We start from the raw sequence: 14580 nt of genomic DNA, 5'->3' as shown, positions 1-14580 counted from the left end.
GATCAAATTGTTTTGAGCAAATTCTTTTTCAGTGTGTTAAAGAACATCTTAGGTCATACCACACACAATGAATTCATGATGAAATTTAAAAAATGAATAATTAGGTATTCACAAAATGTCAGAGTCCAAAATTTTAAGTTGTCAGAAAAAGGGAGACAAAGGGTAGATGAAAAAGTTCTTTAAATGATCTAAAAATGTCCAAAAAAGTGATCATAAAATGTCCAAAAAGAGAAAAAAAAATCTGAAAATTACAATAAAATTAAATAGCCAAATGTGTCAGAGAATTGAATAAAAAAGGCAGAAAAGAAAATGTTTAAAAAGTAACAATAAAATGTCCAAAACCCCAAAAAAGTAATCCCAAAAATTACCATAAAATGTCCAAAAAAAAATGCCAAAAACGTCAGAAAATTCATAGCAAGAAAGGCACGAAAAAATATCAAAAAATAGCCACAAAATCAGAGGCAGAAAATTACCATGTCCACAAAATTGCCAAAACGGTCAGAAATTTGACAGAAAGACAGAAAAGCCTAATTGAATGTAAAATGAAGTACGGAAAAAAATACAAAAATAAATCCAAAAACGGAAGACGAAAGGTAGAAGAAAATGGATCTCAAAGTACTGGATGCTGCATATTTTTCTGTTATGGCGCAGCGCTAATTAGCTCTTGGGCCCTCAGTAAATTAGACGAACACAAACACACAGTTTCGTTCACCACAATGTTCAAAAGTTTTGCGGCTCCAGACTGATTTTTTGTTATTTATTTGGCCCAAAATAGCTGTTTTGGCAGAAAAGGTTGCTGACCCCTGGGCTCGACCAATCAAACAGACAGAGCATGAAACAAGCGCAGCCACTGGACAGATTAACCCGGGCCTGAGTATAATCATGGACATTCCACGTTTGACGCAGCCTCTGTTAATCTCTGAGGATCCAAGGAAGCTGTAGCACATCTCTGAGCTCTTATAAGCTTAACGCTTTTAGCAATTTTGGTTTCAGGCTGAAGAATTCCAGCCAGCAATGTCAGTAAATCCACAATATCTGATAACCTTTGTCATAACACAAAATCAAATACGTCTAATGCCTGGATGGAGCGGCAATATAGTGAAGCCATGCTAGATTGCAGTTCATTGTGCCATATAGCAATTGTTATTTATGGGGTCTGTATACAGTCAGCATACAGCCAAGACCGAATTTGGAGCTGAGCACCTTCAATATAGTGTCACGATCTACTATTGTACTATTGTCCCTAACATTATTAGTTGTAGTTTTTTAAGATAACAGATTTTCATTTGACAAAAATTGATTGAACAATTTGGTGATTAAATATACATTTTCAGGGTGTACCCCGCCTACTGCCCGAAGCCAGCTGGGATAGGCTCCAGTGACCCCCCGCGACCCTTGTGAAAAATCGATTTCGGGACATTTAAAATCTATTCTGAATCATACTAAATGAGAATCGCGATTCTTATGAGAATTGATTTTTTTGCTACACCCCTAATGTTTAATGTGTCACTTTTACAGTAAACTTGAACTTAGAGTAATAAATAAACAGCTTGAAGCAAACAAGTCACATTTGGCCTCTTATTTTCAAAATTCAGCAAACAAATGTTATTTTTGTTTACTCAAATTCAGTGTTATACAATTGTCTCTCATTTCTTAACAAGAGTGTAAGAACAGGCGTAAAAGGTGTTTTAATAAATTCAAGTGTGTTAAAAAAAAAAATCTGTTTCAATGTATTTCAAACTCTCTTTTTTTATTTTCTTTTTGCTACAGATCTCATTTGAGTGTCTTTGAGCTCCCTTGACCCATACACTTGGTCACGTAACATAGACGGGGACGCACTAAACATTTGCAAATACTGAAGATACTTTTCATGCACTTTCATAACCAACTATCAACAATGAAGAATGCAGAGGATCACGTATCAGAATGGAGGATGGAGAGAACATCTTCAGTACGAGGTGCGAACAGGAGAAACTGTGAAGGAGGTGTGGCGTGGGATGACAACGATTGCTGGCTAAAGACCGCATGGCCAAATTGCTGAGTGGACACAGAGAGAGAGAGAGAGAGAGAGATTCTGTTTTCAGCCAGTTTGACAATAGTCCAGGTCACCCACAACAAGGCTGCCTACCTTTTCATCCCCTGCTGATGACAGTGTGACTGATTACCCGCCACCTCTTGTTGATCTTTCCCCGCATTCAAAGGTCAACTCAGCCCCTGCACCCATCAAATCTCATAACACGAGCTCTGCACAACACTTGAATCACGAGCAGGCGCCGCGTCGCTCTTCAATTGGAATTTCATGCTGCTGCCTCAAAAGGTAGAAAAGCTGCTACTCCCTCAAGTCAACACAAGTGACCTCCAAGTTCCAACACAAAAAAATGATGCCTTAATAATAGGCAAACACATATTTCACACTAGGAACAATGGAGGCTCACTATGGAAGAAAACATTTTGTATTCATTTACATTTTCACTGTTGTCACTAGTGCTTCATTCTCCAAACATACAGTGGGCCGGACACATTGCAGCAATGTCTAATGATAATCAGGATTGTATACAAATCAGCACCCCCGATAGTTGGGTCGGTTATGTGCCTTGCTGCGGGCTACTGCTAATGTTGGCCTCCATCAGCTCCCAAATCAAGTTACAAAAATATGTTGAGCAATTAGGGCTGGAGCGTCTCCCTCACTGAACAGTCACAATGTCTCACTCAGAGCTCACATAAGTACACATTATACACAATCTTATGGATTAGCAGACTCTAGCAAGACAGTATTTAATATTCTCTTGCACTCCTCTTTTGAGCTGTCAAAATGAATCAATTAATCGACAAGTAATCGATTGTCAAATTAATCGACAACTATTTTAATAATCGAGTAATCGTTTGGAGCCAAATCTTCTGACTTCAGCATATCAACAGTAATTCATGAAAGAAGACTGTGCTTAATCAAAATAATACATTTGCAAACACCTCTTTTTTTTACTTTAGAAAACAATGACTGAACAGGTAACATAATACAACAACAATCCTCTTTTTTTTTTAATCACTGTACGAATACAAAGTACGAAATAACCACCAATCACTGGTTAATAAACAGTAATCAGGGGTAAAATGCTTTTGTAATACACTATTGCAAAATTAAAATGAATCCGATTAGTCAATCGATTGAATAATCGATAGAGAAATCAATTCTAAACATATTCAACAGCACTAGTGAATATATAGTAGTAGTACATAGTTAGACTTGTATATCATGTAGTGGAATCTCTCTGAATTATTCCCAACACTGTGTAAAGCAAAAACACACCGATGATACACACCACTGAACAAAATCCATATCCAGTGATTCAATATTAAAGATATCCAGTTCAAGATCATACCAGGAGGCCAAATTTGTGCCACAAGTGTGCTCAATTAGTGAGGACAAAGAACACACACTTTCCATACGTGTCCATCCTTCTGCTAAGGTCATTAAAAGAAGAACGCGATTCATGACCTAAAAGTTCAGCACGCCGCTGTCGTGTTCAACATTTGCATGCGTGTTTTTCTCCTGTAGCCTCATTTCATTTCTGTGCTGCAGCTTGACATGATCGTTCCAGCATTTTCCATCAATTAAAGGATTGTTTTAAATTTAGAGCGATACACTCTGTTCTCAACTTTCATGTGGAGTAAATATTAGCAGGCCCAGCCAGGACTGCGCAGCCCACTTTGTCTTCATCCTCAATTTCATCTCCACTGTCTAAATGAAAGCGCCAGCTGACAGAAGAAACTGGCAGGCTTTACTGCGAATCCACTCCTTGGGGAATCTCTTTTATGCTCGCACCGCAAAGCCCAAATGAACAGACATCTAAGCCAACGAGAAGAAGAAGGAGAAGAAGAAGAGGAAGCAGAGCCTTGTGCACCAGCACGGATCGTGACAGGAGATGTCGTTTTATGACAGCCTCGCGGGGTATTTCAACTGCACTGCTCACTGCCCGACACATGGCGCAAGGTATCAAACGAGAAGTTTGGACCCTAATAACAGTCCCACCAAGTGTTTGACCCATGAATGTACTGAAAAGCAGTCATCACATCTCCTAATTTGACTTTTTTCCCACACTAATAAAGCAATGCATAAGATGTACCTGCCACAGAATTTGGACGGGGCATGACCAAGGAGGACGCGCTGTGCATGTGGTGCTGCGGGAGGGGCCTCTTGGGGGCCGGTGGTGTCCTAGGCTCTTTGATATCGCCTCTCAGTGATGACTCCTCAAGCTGGATGGTGGGATTACTCCGCGGGGGCCCAAGATGGTGGCCCTCGCCCGACTGGCCCATGATGACAACGCTGCCCCCTGGGGGTTCGTCCGCAGTCAGATCTGAACTCGAGATGCTTCGCTCCTCATTCTCAGAGGAACTCGTGATGGTCGCTGAAAAATCACAAAAGGAAGATTGGAGAGGCTCGGAAACAAAAAGTGGATACAGTGCTACTTTGACTTACAAATGGAATTTGTTGGATTTAAATGTCAAAACAATACAAATACAATTATTTTTGTTATGTATTTTAATGAACAACTTTAGCACTGTATTGTATTTAAAAAAAAAAACATGTTTAAACTGGTTTTACAAAGCAGAATTACTTTTGGCCAAGCCCTAAATGGTGGTATTTTGCCTATAACTCATTCACTGCCAGCCCCGTTCAAATGGATTTTTGACGTTTATAGCCGTCAATGGCACTAAATGAGTTAAAATTTGAGACCATGCAACTAAAATTTTCAGCCACTCGTGAAGTGCAACCAGCAAATTTAGATTTTTTTTTTTTACATCTTATTATTTTAATTACTGTGAGTTTTATTACTTGTTACTTATTATTTTATTTTTCATTTTTTTGTTATTAAATATATTTCATTGCTGTCAAACCTCTGCTCCACGCTTCAGCCTATTTATCAGTAATATAAAGAATATGAGTGGGATGAATATTTACTTTGCAAGTCTATTTATAGTGTGTGCCCCTAAATGTTCTGCTTGCGCCCCTAACATATCAAGTTTGGAGCTACTGTGCTCTTTTTTTTTTTTAAAGTTAGTCTGGAGATCTGGTCTTGTGAGTGGCATCACAAGAACCCTGCTCAGCTCGTTTGCATTTGAGCTTCTGGATGAGAGTTTTGGCTTACTGTTGCTAATTGTCTTTTAATTTTGCTTGACTTGACCACTAAAAGAACATTGACTCTTTTTTTCCCCCTTTCCTTCACTCAACCAACGACATATCATATTTGTAACTCACATTTTGGCTTGCCACACAAAGCAAAATAATCAACCAACTAGGACACTGGTTAGTCTAAGTACCACTTGACAGTATTCTCGATTTCACCTATTCAAATTTTATTTCTGTGGAATCGCTCTTCAGCTATTTGCTACCTGTTTGAATATTTTTATGCTCTTTCTGTAATGCCCTCAAATGCCACAAGATGGCACCAAGGCCCTGGCTAATAGGAAAGTAGTAGGCTAATTGGTGTTAAAGTAGCACCAAGGACAACCTTAATCAAATATTTTCATAACTCTTCTGATGAAACATCGACTTAAAACTAGTTGAATGGTACCCTTTTGCATGGCCTGAGGGGGTTTGTATCATTTTTACTGGCACTGAGCAACTTTGAGGAAGATGGTAGGAACACTGCCACACAAAAAACTACAAATGTGCTGACTGCTTTATGGCATATGTCACTTCCCCCTTTCCCCATTTGTTACAGACGGAAGTCAATTTGAATGTCGAAGCACGATTACTGCTTTCTTGGCAGATGCTGCAAAACAACTAAAAAGTTTTGTCTGAGGAGACCAAAAAAAAAGAAAAAGGTAAGCTACCTGGGTGAAAGGACAGTCAAGGATCAACATTAGCCCGGCTTTCATTCGCTGGTGTAAGCTAAAAAACAACACAATGCGCTTGTCCTCATGGGAAATGTGGTCTTCCTTCAGTCATAAAAATACCGCTTTGTCCATATGGCGCTGCCATAATCAACGTAAACTGAAAGTTCCTTTGTGTTGCTTTAAAGCAGTGCTTCTCAATTATATTTTTGTTTACCACAATGGGAAGAAGAAACTATTTCGCACCCCACCCACTGAAGATAAATAAACAATTTTGCACTCCCCCCTCCCAACTCTCTACTTCAACTATAAATATTAAATATTATCATTTGTCTATAAAATTGTTGCAAGTACACCTCTCCAGAGGCTCTCCTTCTTCACATTCTCTGACAATGAGAGTATCACTGCCTTCTACTGTAGTGGAGGTGCAATTACACCTTATGCTAGTAGAGTAAAGCATTAAAAAAAAAGTGTAATGGGTTCACACCGTGGCCCTCTATTTGAGAAGGACTGATGAACAAAAGCGATCAAGCTCAACTGAGAGCAGCTACGTTTAGCCTGGGTTGTTAGTGGAAGTTACAGAGAGTCTTTGAGAGCAATGCCTTTTTTTTCTAAATCAAATTATCTGTAAGTTTTGTGGCACACAGTATATGTCGTAGTTTAAAACATCAATAGAGGTTAATAAAAAAATAAAATACAAAATTAGAATCGCATGAATTTATTTATTTATTTATTTATTTACTATTCATGGCAGGGTTGAGTCCCTATCCCCAAACAGGTTCTTGTATAGAACAGTTTCTGCACAAATGAGCACATGCCGTTACAAAGACTAAACCACCAGAATACTGAGCGAAATAAACAAACTATTTCTATGAAAAAACTCATCCATCGAAGCCTTTGATCATTCTTGATGCGGCCTTTGCCCTTTAGTATTTAACTATAAATACAGAATCTATTTCGAGAGGGGGAAAAAAAAGTGTCCTATTTTAGGAGCATCAGACCCATAAGCAAGAAAGACAGCAGTGTCCCAGTTTTGACAGCAGGGAGTTGAAGCCTTGAGGCTGAAGTGGCACAGGCGAAACGCAGAAACTGCGGGATGGGAGCACACATTTCACCAAGACTTGCAGCTAAGTAACGCTTCATCTCACTTCCTGTTTGTATCGCCTAAACGACCTGCTCCAAGTCAGCTGGGCTGATGTTCACTTAGAGTGAAACCCCGTTCACCACAGGAGATATGTTACAGACACACCCAGCATTTTTTTTAACTCTATTTGATAGTTTCACCCCTCCCACACACTTGACACTTATTAAAACACGCACACATAAAAATGACCCAATAAACGGTTAAATCACTTGTTACATCTTGCTGATCAAATCTCACCGATAATTCCGCTGTCCTTGCTCTCCAGGGTGGAGGTGGGGCTTTGAGAAGGTGGGCCGAGGCCGCTCCCAGCGACCAGTCCAGCAGGTGAACATTGGACGGGGCTGCGAACGGGGCTCCAGAGCGTCCCGCTCGGGCTGAGGGCGGAGCCGCCGTGTGGGGAAGGCGAAGGCAGGGGCAAAGGATGGCACACATTACTGCTGCTTAAGGTGGAAGAGGGGCTCTCAGGACAAGGAGAGGCGGTGCTGCAGGTCAACGTGGAGCTCGGGCTCCCTCCCTGAGCGGGAGTATCGCCCTGAAAGAGAAACACAAAGGCTAAATATAAACAAAGCAGTGTTTGCCTTTCGCCTCATTGAAATGTTACTAGTGAGGCAAAACTAAAATCATCTCACACTTTTCCCACTGTAACTGTCATTTCCCCCCATTTTTCAGAAGGACAGCTGGTTAGATTCTCAAATGAATCCTGCGCTGTTGACATTCATCGTTTGCAGAAAAACACACACTGCTGTTCAAGATGGAAGATAACCTCACTGGGATGGATATTCTTCACATTTAGGCACAGGAAATCCAATGAACACATCATGTGGACATTTGGATGGCAGTGATGCAGTTCTAGACCTACTGTAGGCTGTGCAAAGGTCACAAACGAGGAGCCAAAGATGAAGAATGAGGTAGCGCTGTCTGTGCGTTAAGAGAGTTTTTTTTTTCCAACAGTGGAAACATTGATAGAAAAGATAACTTTATTGTCACTGTCAAAGAAACAATGAGTATCAATAGGTGATGCTAAACTCTACTGTTGTTAGTTTATTTAAAGCCGTGTTTCCTAACCTTTATTGATCTCAGGCACAGAGTTTACATTTGACATTTACAGCACACCACCTAACAACATATATAGTATATGTATACAGAAATAATTAAAAAGCTTGTCTTAATTTACTCACAAATGAACATAGTGTGAAATCTGGGCCTGTTTAGTTGAACACAAAGCTATTATTGTCTTGCATGAATGTCAACAGGTGGATACATATATTCCTATTTGGAACTTCTGAATTTAATTGTTCTTCTTGTCACTGCCATAGATAGATGGACAGTAAGTCATTCACTGCTGTGGGTGTTTATATTTGTCAACCGGAATGCAATGTGGTGGGTCAGCATCACTCACTGAGCATGTCGTAGTTGTATGTTTTGAAATCAGTTATTGATTTGCGATCAAAAGTCCTTTTTTAGTCTTTCTTGTTATTGTCACAAAAACAAAAAATATCAGCGTCAAAGTCACTGTTCAGCTGTATGTACATTTTTTAGGTCAGAAACCGGTGTGTTGGTGAACCCAACCTATGTTGGACTGCTGATTACTTAAAGCAGGGGTGGCCAAGTTCGGTCCTCGAGAGCCCCTATCCAGCCTGTTTTCCATGTCCCCTCCTTCAGCGCGGCTGATTCTAATGATCAGCTCATCAACGAGCTTTGCAGAAGCCTGCTAACGATCCTGATCATGAATCAGGTGTGTTAGTGGTGAGAAACATTGAAAACAGGCTGGATAGGGGCGCTCGAGGACTGAACAATCTTCTGTGAGTTTTGAGAGGTCCGTCAAAATACTCTAAAACGGCTGGTGATATGGAGAGCTTTGCTTTAAAAATGACTGGCAGTGAATAAGTTAATTGCAGTGAACAAAAAAAACTAAGAAATGTTGGACCAATTAAATGAAACTGGATCATTCCCTCTGCCACAGTGTTTACAAATCACTACTACAAATAGAGAGGTCCCGTTTTTTATGCAAAGTTTTGTATTCCATTTTGAATAATTTCCCTGGGGTAATAATAAAAAGAATCAAATAAATGTAAATAAATAAAATACAATAAAAACCTGAAATAATAGGACAAAGGCTAAAGACGTTCATTGTGGCTTTAAACGTTCAACAAGTAAAGAAAATAGATTTCAACACGCATGAAAGAGCAATTTAGTCTAAAAATAAATCAAACGACATGTGCTGCAGGTGTGGCTTCGACTAAATGATCCCTTTTACAATGTGCATTTACGTGTTCCTTGCATCATTGCATACAGTCTAATGTGCGGGAAGCGATCCAACAAATGCTAAACGAACCTTGAAATATTTGCACAAAAGAACACGCTTGGATAGTGCTTTCTCATAATATTTTTATCTTGGTGGTTTGATCAAACGCAGTTCGGCTCTCCTATCACTGATGCAACGTTTATGCAATGCGGGGAGTGAAGAGAAATGAAGCAGCTCGCTGATGTTCCTATTATACCGGAGACTATAATCCATCTCAGCCAGCCCAGGACAAGCCACATTCCTCATATGATCCCTGCGATCTGGCTGAAAGTGACTGGATGTGGAGCTCAGGTGGTGAAATGAGGCTGGCTAAATGGGCCAAGGCACAGAGATGGCGCCACGAACACGTTCAATAACTCTCGTACGCATGCACGGGAGGACGTGAGCTATCCTATGGAAAGGCCATTCAGCATTTATTCCAAATCGTGATGTGTGTGTGGCCACTGACATTTCTGCAAACTATTAGGACACAGACATGATACTAGTTATGCAAAATTGCGACCAAGTCCTCGGTGCTACTAGTGCAGTGCTAATAGTGAAGCATATGATGTTCCCTTGAATGCTATAATGTCAGTAGTAGTAATAGTAGCACACAGTTGTCAACTACTGCATAGTTTTGCATCACTAGTAAATTTCAGTTGTCTTGCTAGTATGCCAAAATTGTCCTAATAGTGAGGACACCATGTACTAGTGCAAAATTTCAAACAATATTCTTGAACTCCATCTTAAAAGTCCATGTAGTAATATGCTCTTTGTCTTCATAAGGCAATTCAGTGCATTAATAGAACAGAGCACACTAGTAGAAAGAATTATCTTTTTTTCTACTACTGTGTAAAATGTTTGCACATTATTCAGAAGGAATGCACTTTTTTTTCAGACCGATATCAGCAAGAGTACAACTCTTGAGTAATCACTGATACCGATACCAAGTATTGATACCACTAGTACTTTTGATACATAAAATTAAAAAACAAACAAACAAACCAATAACAGATCATGTTAAAGTAAGACTTATATATCAGAATATATACAATTTCATGGCAATTTTCTATTCATCCCATTTCTAATTTCTAGTTCCTGATCGTAAAACGACCACAAGAAGGGTGGCCGATACTGGTATTGGCTGCTGTCGCCTTACAATAAGGCCTGGTACCGATACCTGGTATTGGTACTCACCCATCCCTATTAGTAGGACAACAACATGTTACTAGTGAGGAAAAACTATGTGCTAGTTGACATATACACGATACTAGTACTACTCGTGAAGTGCTAGATGATAAAAGGTAGAACTGTAAATGTCACCAGTCCAGTAGTACAAGACTTTTGGTACTACTATTAAGGTCCAGCAGGCTACTAGTGTCAAAACATGCATACAAGTTAAAGTAGTTTACTAGTAAGGTTTGATTTTGTACTAGTAGGCTACTAGTGCTATTAATGTCACCATTAGTGGAAAAATCATTACTATTAAGACAGCCATTGTGCTGTGTGTCTTATTAGTTAGGACAAAAAGTGTACTAGTGCATGGCCCTTACAATGGATAACAAATAAATGCTCAAACAAGGATTGCAACATCATTTGTATTGTAAATGTGTACAAATCTCCTCTAATTGGATGATTGAATTCAAAGATGATAATCAGCACATATTGAATTCTTCATGAAAGAAATAAGCCAGAAATGAAAATATGAAGAAAAATTAATTATTGTTTGCTTACAGCCCAACAAGAGGAGAATAAATCAAGATGCCGTCTTACCTTCTTTTCCCTCCTGTCCTCCATAGGAGAGCTAGCGATGCCGGGCGTTGCTTCTCCCAATAAGAAGCATAGTCTGGTCATCAGTTCCTGGGACGAAAGGGAGGAGCCCAGCTGGGGCTCCACGTGGAGGTCTGAAACGTACACACATGCACACACATTCAGTGTACGCACACATGAGCAGGCCACTGAAGGTGTGGTCGTGTGATGCTTCCCGCACAGCAGCCTGCGTGTAATGTGTGCATCGCATCCACAGGTCAGTGCGCCCAACTCCGACTGACAGCTGCTTTACAGTGCCTTGGTGAGGTAGCCCCGTTTCAGCAGTCATTCCATATCCTTCATATCCAGCTTAGTTCATGCACTAGAATGCTTTTTTGTCTCGTGAAACAATTTGTAGAATGGCAAGGAGGAACTAGTAGAATGTCTTACTAGTAATGTTTTTTTCCACACTTGGGTCATTTTTGGCCTATTACTACGTAATTAGAACTACCATGCTGCACTAGTAACACTATTGAGGCCGAACTAGCATGTATGTGTCATGCACTAGTAGCTTCCTGAACCCTACTGGTAGCATTCCCACTACTTGCACTAGTAGTGTAGATATGACAAGCCATGTCAGCATTTAATAGATAACCTTGATATCCAGCTTAGTCCATGCACCAGAATGTTTTTTGTTTAGTAAAACAATTCAACACGTTTGTAGAATGGCCAGAAGGAACTAGTAGAACAACTGTCTCACTAGTAATGTTTTTTACACTGCTTGCACCATTTTTGGCCTACTAGTACACAATTAAAACTACCATGCTCTAACACTACTAGGCCCAACTATTACACGTGTCATGCACTAGTTAGTAGCTGGTAGCATTCCCACTACTTGCACTAGTAGCGTAGATATGGCAAGCCATGTCAGCATTTAATCAATAACCTTGATATCCAGCTAAAGGTCCACGTACTAGTACTGTACACTCTTTGCTACACTAGTAAGGCAATTCAGCACACTAGTAGAATGTGTTACTAGCAATGTTTTATCGACCACTGTATGAGATTTCTGCACACTTATAGAATAACTTTGGCATGCTACTAAATAGGGTTGTTCAATGCCACCTTTTTTTAGACCGATACCAGTATTAGTACTCAACTCTTGAGCAGTCACTGATATTGATACCAAGTACCGATACCACTAGTACTTTTCATACATAAAATTTCCCCCAAAATCATGACAGATCATTTCTTTAATATACTGTATCCCAAGATAGCATTTTTCCTTAAAATTATTTGAAATAAATGGCAATTTTCTATTCTTTTAATTTTTAGTTGCCGATACTGGTATTAGCCGCCGTCGCTAGTGCCGTCATCTTGAACTAAAGCCATGTATCAGCCTGATACCGATACCGGGTATCAGTACTCGCCCATCCCTACTAATATAACAACAAGTGTTACAATTGGGGCATTTTTGTTCACAAGTCCGCATGTTATTAATATTACGGTTAAAGCTCTAGATGTTAGCTAGGTAATAATTGTAGCATGCAGTTGTCAACTCAGGCACAGTTTTGCCCAGGGATGGTGCTACACAGAGCTGGGCGGGGCTATAGCCAGTCAGAAATCTGTGTAGCCCCAGTTAAGTCCCTCCGGCATTTTATTTCATATTCAGCCACACAGTGCACTGAATAGTCTTAATAGTGAGTACAAATAGCATACTAGTATGGGATAAAAGCTGAAAGTGCTTTCCATAGGCATCGTCCCAAGGTTGTGTGAGGTAGAGAACTTGCCAGGTGCTCATGGTCAAAAGACAGCTTGTGAATTTTAATGAGCTTAGTGAGGAGAGAGATGCAGAGCCTTGCCTTTTGCCTTTGAGAGATTGGCTGATGCAGAACATATGCTGCATTCATTTATCACTAGTTAGAGCTCCCTGATGCTTTGACCTCCAACCCCACGACAACAACACAGGCGCTCACCTCTTCGCAGAATAGCCAATCTTAAAATGTTAAGTTTGTGTCTTTAACCAGCTGAGCAATTCACTTCTCGTGTTCTTGCACCTCATGTTCGGGGCTGAGTAACATGCATATTGAGTAGGCTTATAAACAGGATGACAGAACATCTCAGATAACAAGAACAGCTCACGCCGCCTCGCACACATCTTCGCATCCACACACCACATTTGTTTTGCACTCATTCTTTCTCGCCGTTTTAAGGTACCGCTTTGAAGCACCCTCGCATTCAAGCCAAACGCTAGCCTTAGAGAGGATGAAGGTCAGTTTTAATAGGCAGGCCTGGGCATTTTGTTTCACAAGGCTCCCCCAATTAGAGCCTTTCTCTCGATGCACTTCTCACTTCACAGCTTGGGAGAGAAGGAGGGAGGGGTGGGGTGGGGGGTGACAAGAAAACTTTGCATTTAGTCAGCAGAGCGCAAAGTCTCAAGCTGGAGTAGCACGAGGACACCGTGAATGTCCAGCGCTATTCATCAAACCATCTCGCAGTTGCCATTGGAAACGGGAAGCTGAAAGGTGCCTGGCAACCGGGATTGAAAAAAAAATTCATATAGCGTAACCTCCCTCCTCACAGACATAAGAAAACCTGTCGGCATAATTGGTATTTATTTTTTAATATCATTGAATGGAGTTGACTTAACATATTGTGAAGATTGTACTGACATCATTTGTCTCATTCACCTAAAAGGCAGAACTTCATTCAGATCCTTACAGGCGTTAATAAAACACACACTCAGTTCACATCCCTCACCTCTATCCCATTCGGTCTCCTCGGCGGTACAGCTCCTCTCATCATTAAGTACAAAACAACCACGATGCTGAACACACACACACACACTCGCACCCGTCCTCTCACCTCTGTGGTGTGTCTCGCCACAGCACAAGGCGAAGCCAAGAGGACCACTCGAGTCGCGCCAGCCGTCCACATAGTCCGGCTTCCTCGCCCGTCCTTCGGCCACAGCAGAGGGGAGAAGGAGATGGGGAAGGGGAGAGGAGGGAGGGAAGGCGAGATGGGAGGGAGGGGTTTTCAGAGTGCAGCCAGGGAGGGATATGAAAGAGAGAGAGAGAGAGAGAGAGATTAAGCCTCTCCAGATAAGATCTGCGGTGAATTTAAATCGTGTCCCAGGAGTATAAATCAATATACATATGATGGGCCATGTTAACATTTTAATGCTCACTGTAACGTGGGAATTTGTCTCTGATATATTAATTGTGTGTGCATGTGTGTGTGTGTATACATGCATAGCCAGGAACAGTGTACAACTATTGATGTGTGGGTGTGTCTCAATTTATGCAACAACATCTGAGGCTCCTCTGAGGTGCAGATTCTTTAGGACTGACTGTAGATGGCTCATAATGAAAACACGGCGATGCAATTAATTTTCACCCTGAGGACTGGTCAGTGTTTGATTCGTGTATGTATGTGGTCGGTCAGCATACATTGGCCAGGCTAGTGAAGTTAAAACGCTGATTTGACATGCATGCAGTGTCATTACAACGCTGGCATTAGTTGTTTGGCCACCAATGAAGTGGCAATTGGGCTTAATTAATAGTTTTTC

General features: G+C 40.7%; 1 protein-coding gene across 2 annotated transcripts in view; it reads right to left on the bottom strand.

Annotated features, from left to right (window-relative positions):
* The window catches only part of LOC144050462 (protein TANC1-like), a 48968-nt gene that overhangs the window by 28020 nt on the left and 6368 nt on the right, over window positions 1-14580 (bottom strand). For both annotated transcript variants that reach the window (XM_077563735.1, XM_077563736.1), the window contains exons 4-7: window positions 13878-13970; window positions 11037-11167; window positions 7217-7511; window positions 4125-4406 (exon numbers count right to left, since the gene is read on the bottom strand). In XM_077563735.1, coding sequence (XP_077419861.1) covers window positions 4125-4406; window positions 7217-7511; window positions 11037-11167; window positions 13878-13970 — 801 coding nt within the window. The remainder of the gene's footprint in view (window positions 1-4124; window positions 4407-7216; window positions 7512-11036; window positions 11168-13877; window positions 13971-14580) is intronic.

The sequence above is a fragment of the Vanacampus margaritifer genome, chromosome 4 (assembly GCF_051991255.1).
Source record: "Vanacampus margaritifer isolate UIUO_Vmar chromosome 4, RoL_Vmar_1.0, whole genome shotgun sequence".
Classification (NCBI taxonomy): Eukaryota; Metazoa; Chordata; class Actinopteri; order Syngnathiformes; family Syngnathidae; genus Vanacampus; species Vanacampus margaritifer.
Note: the sequence above shows the minus strand (reverse complement) of the source record. Positions and strands in the feature narration are given on the sequence as shown.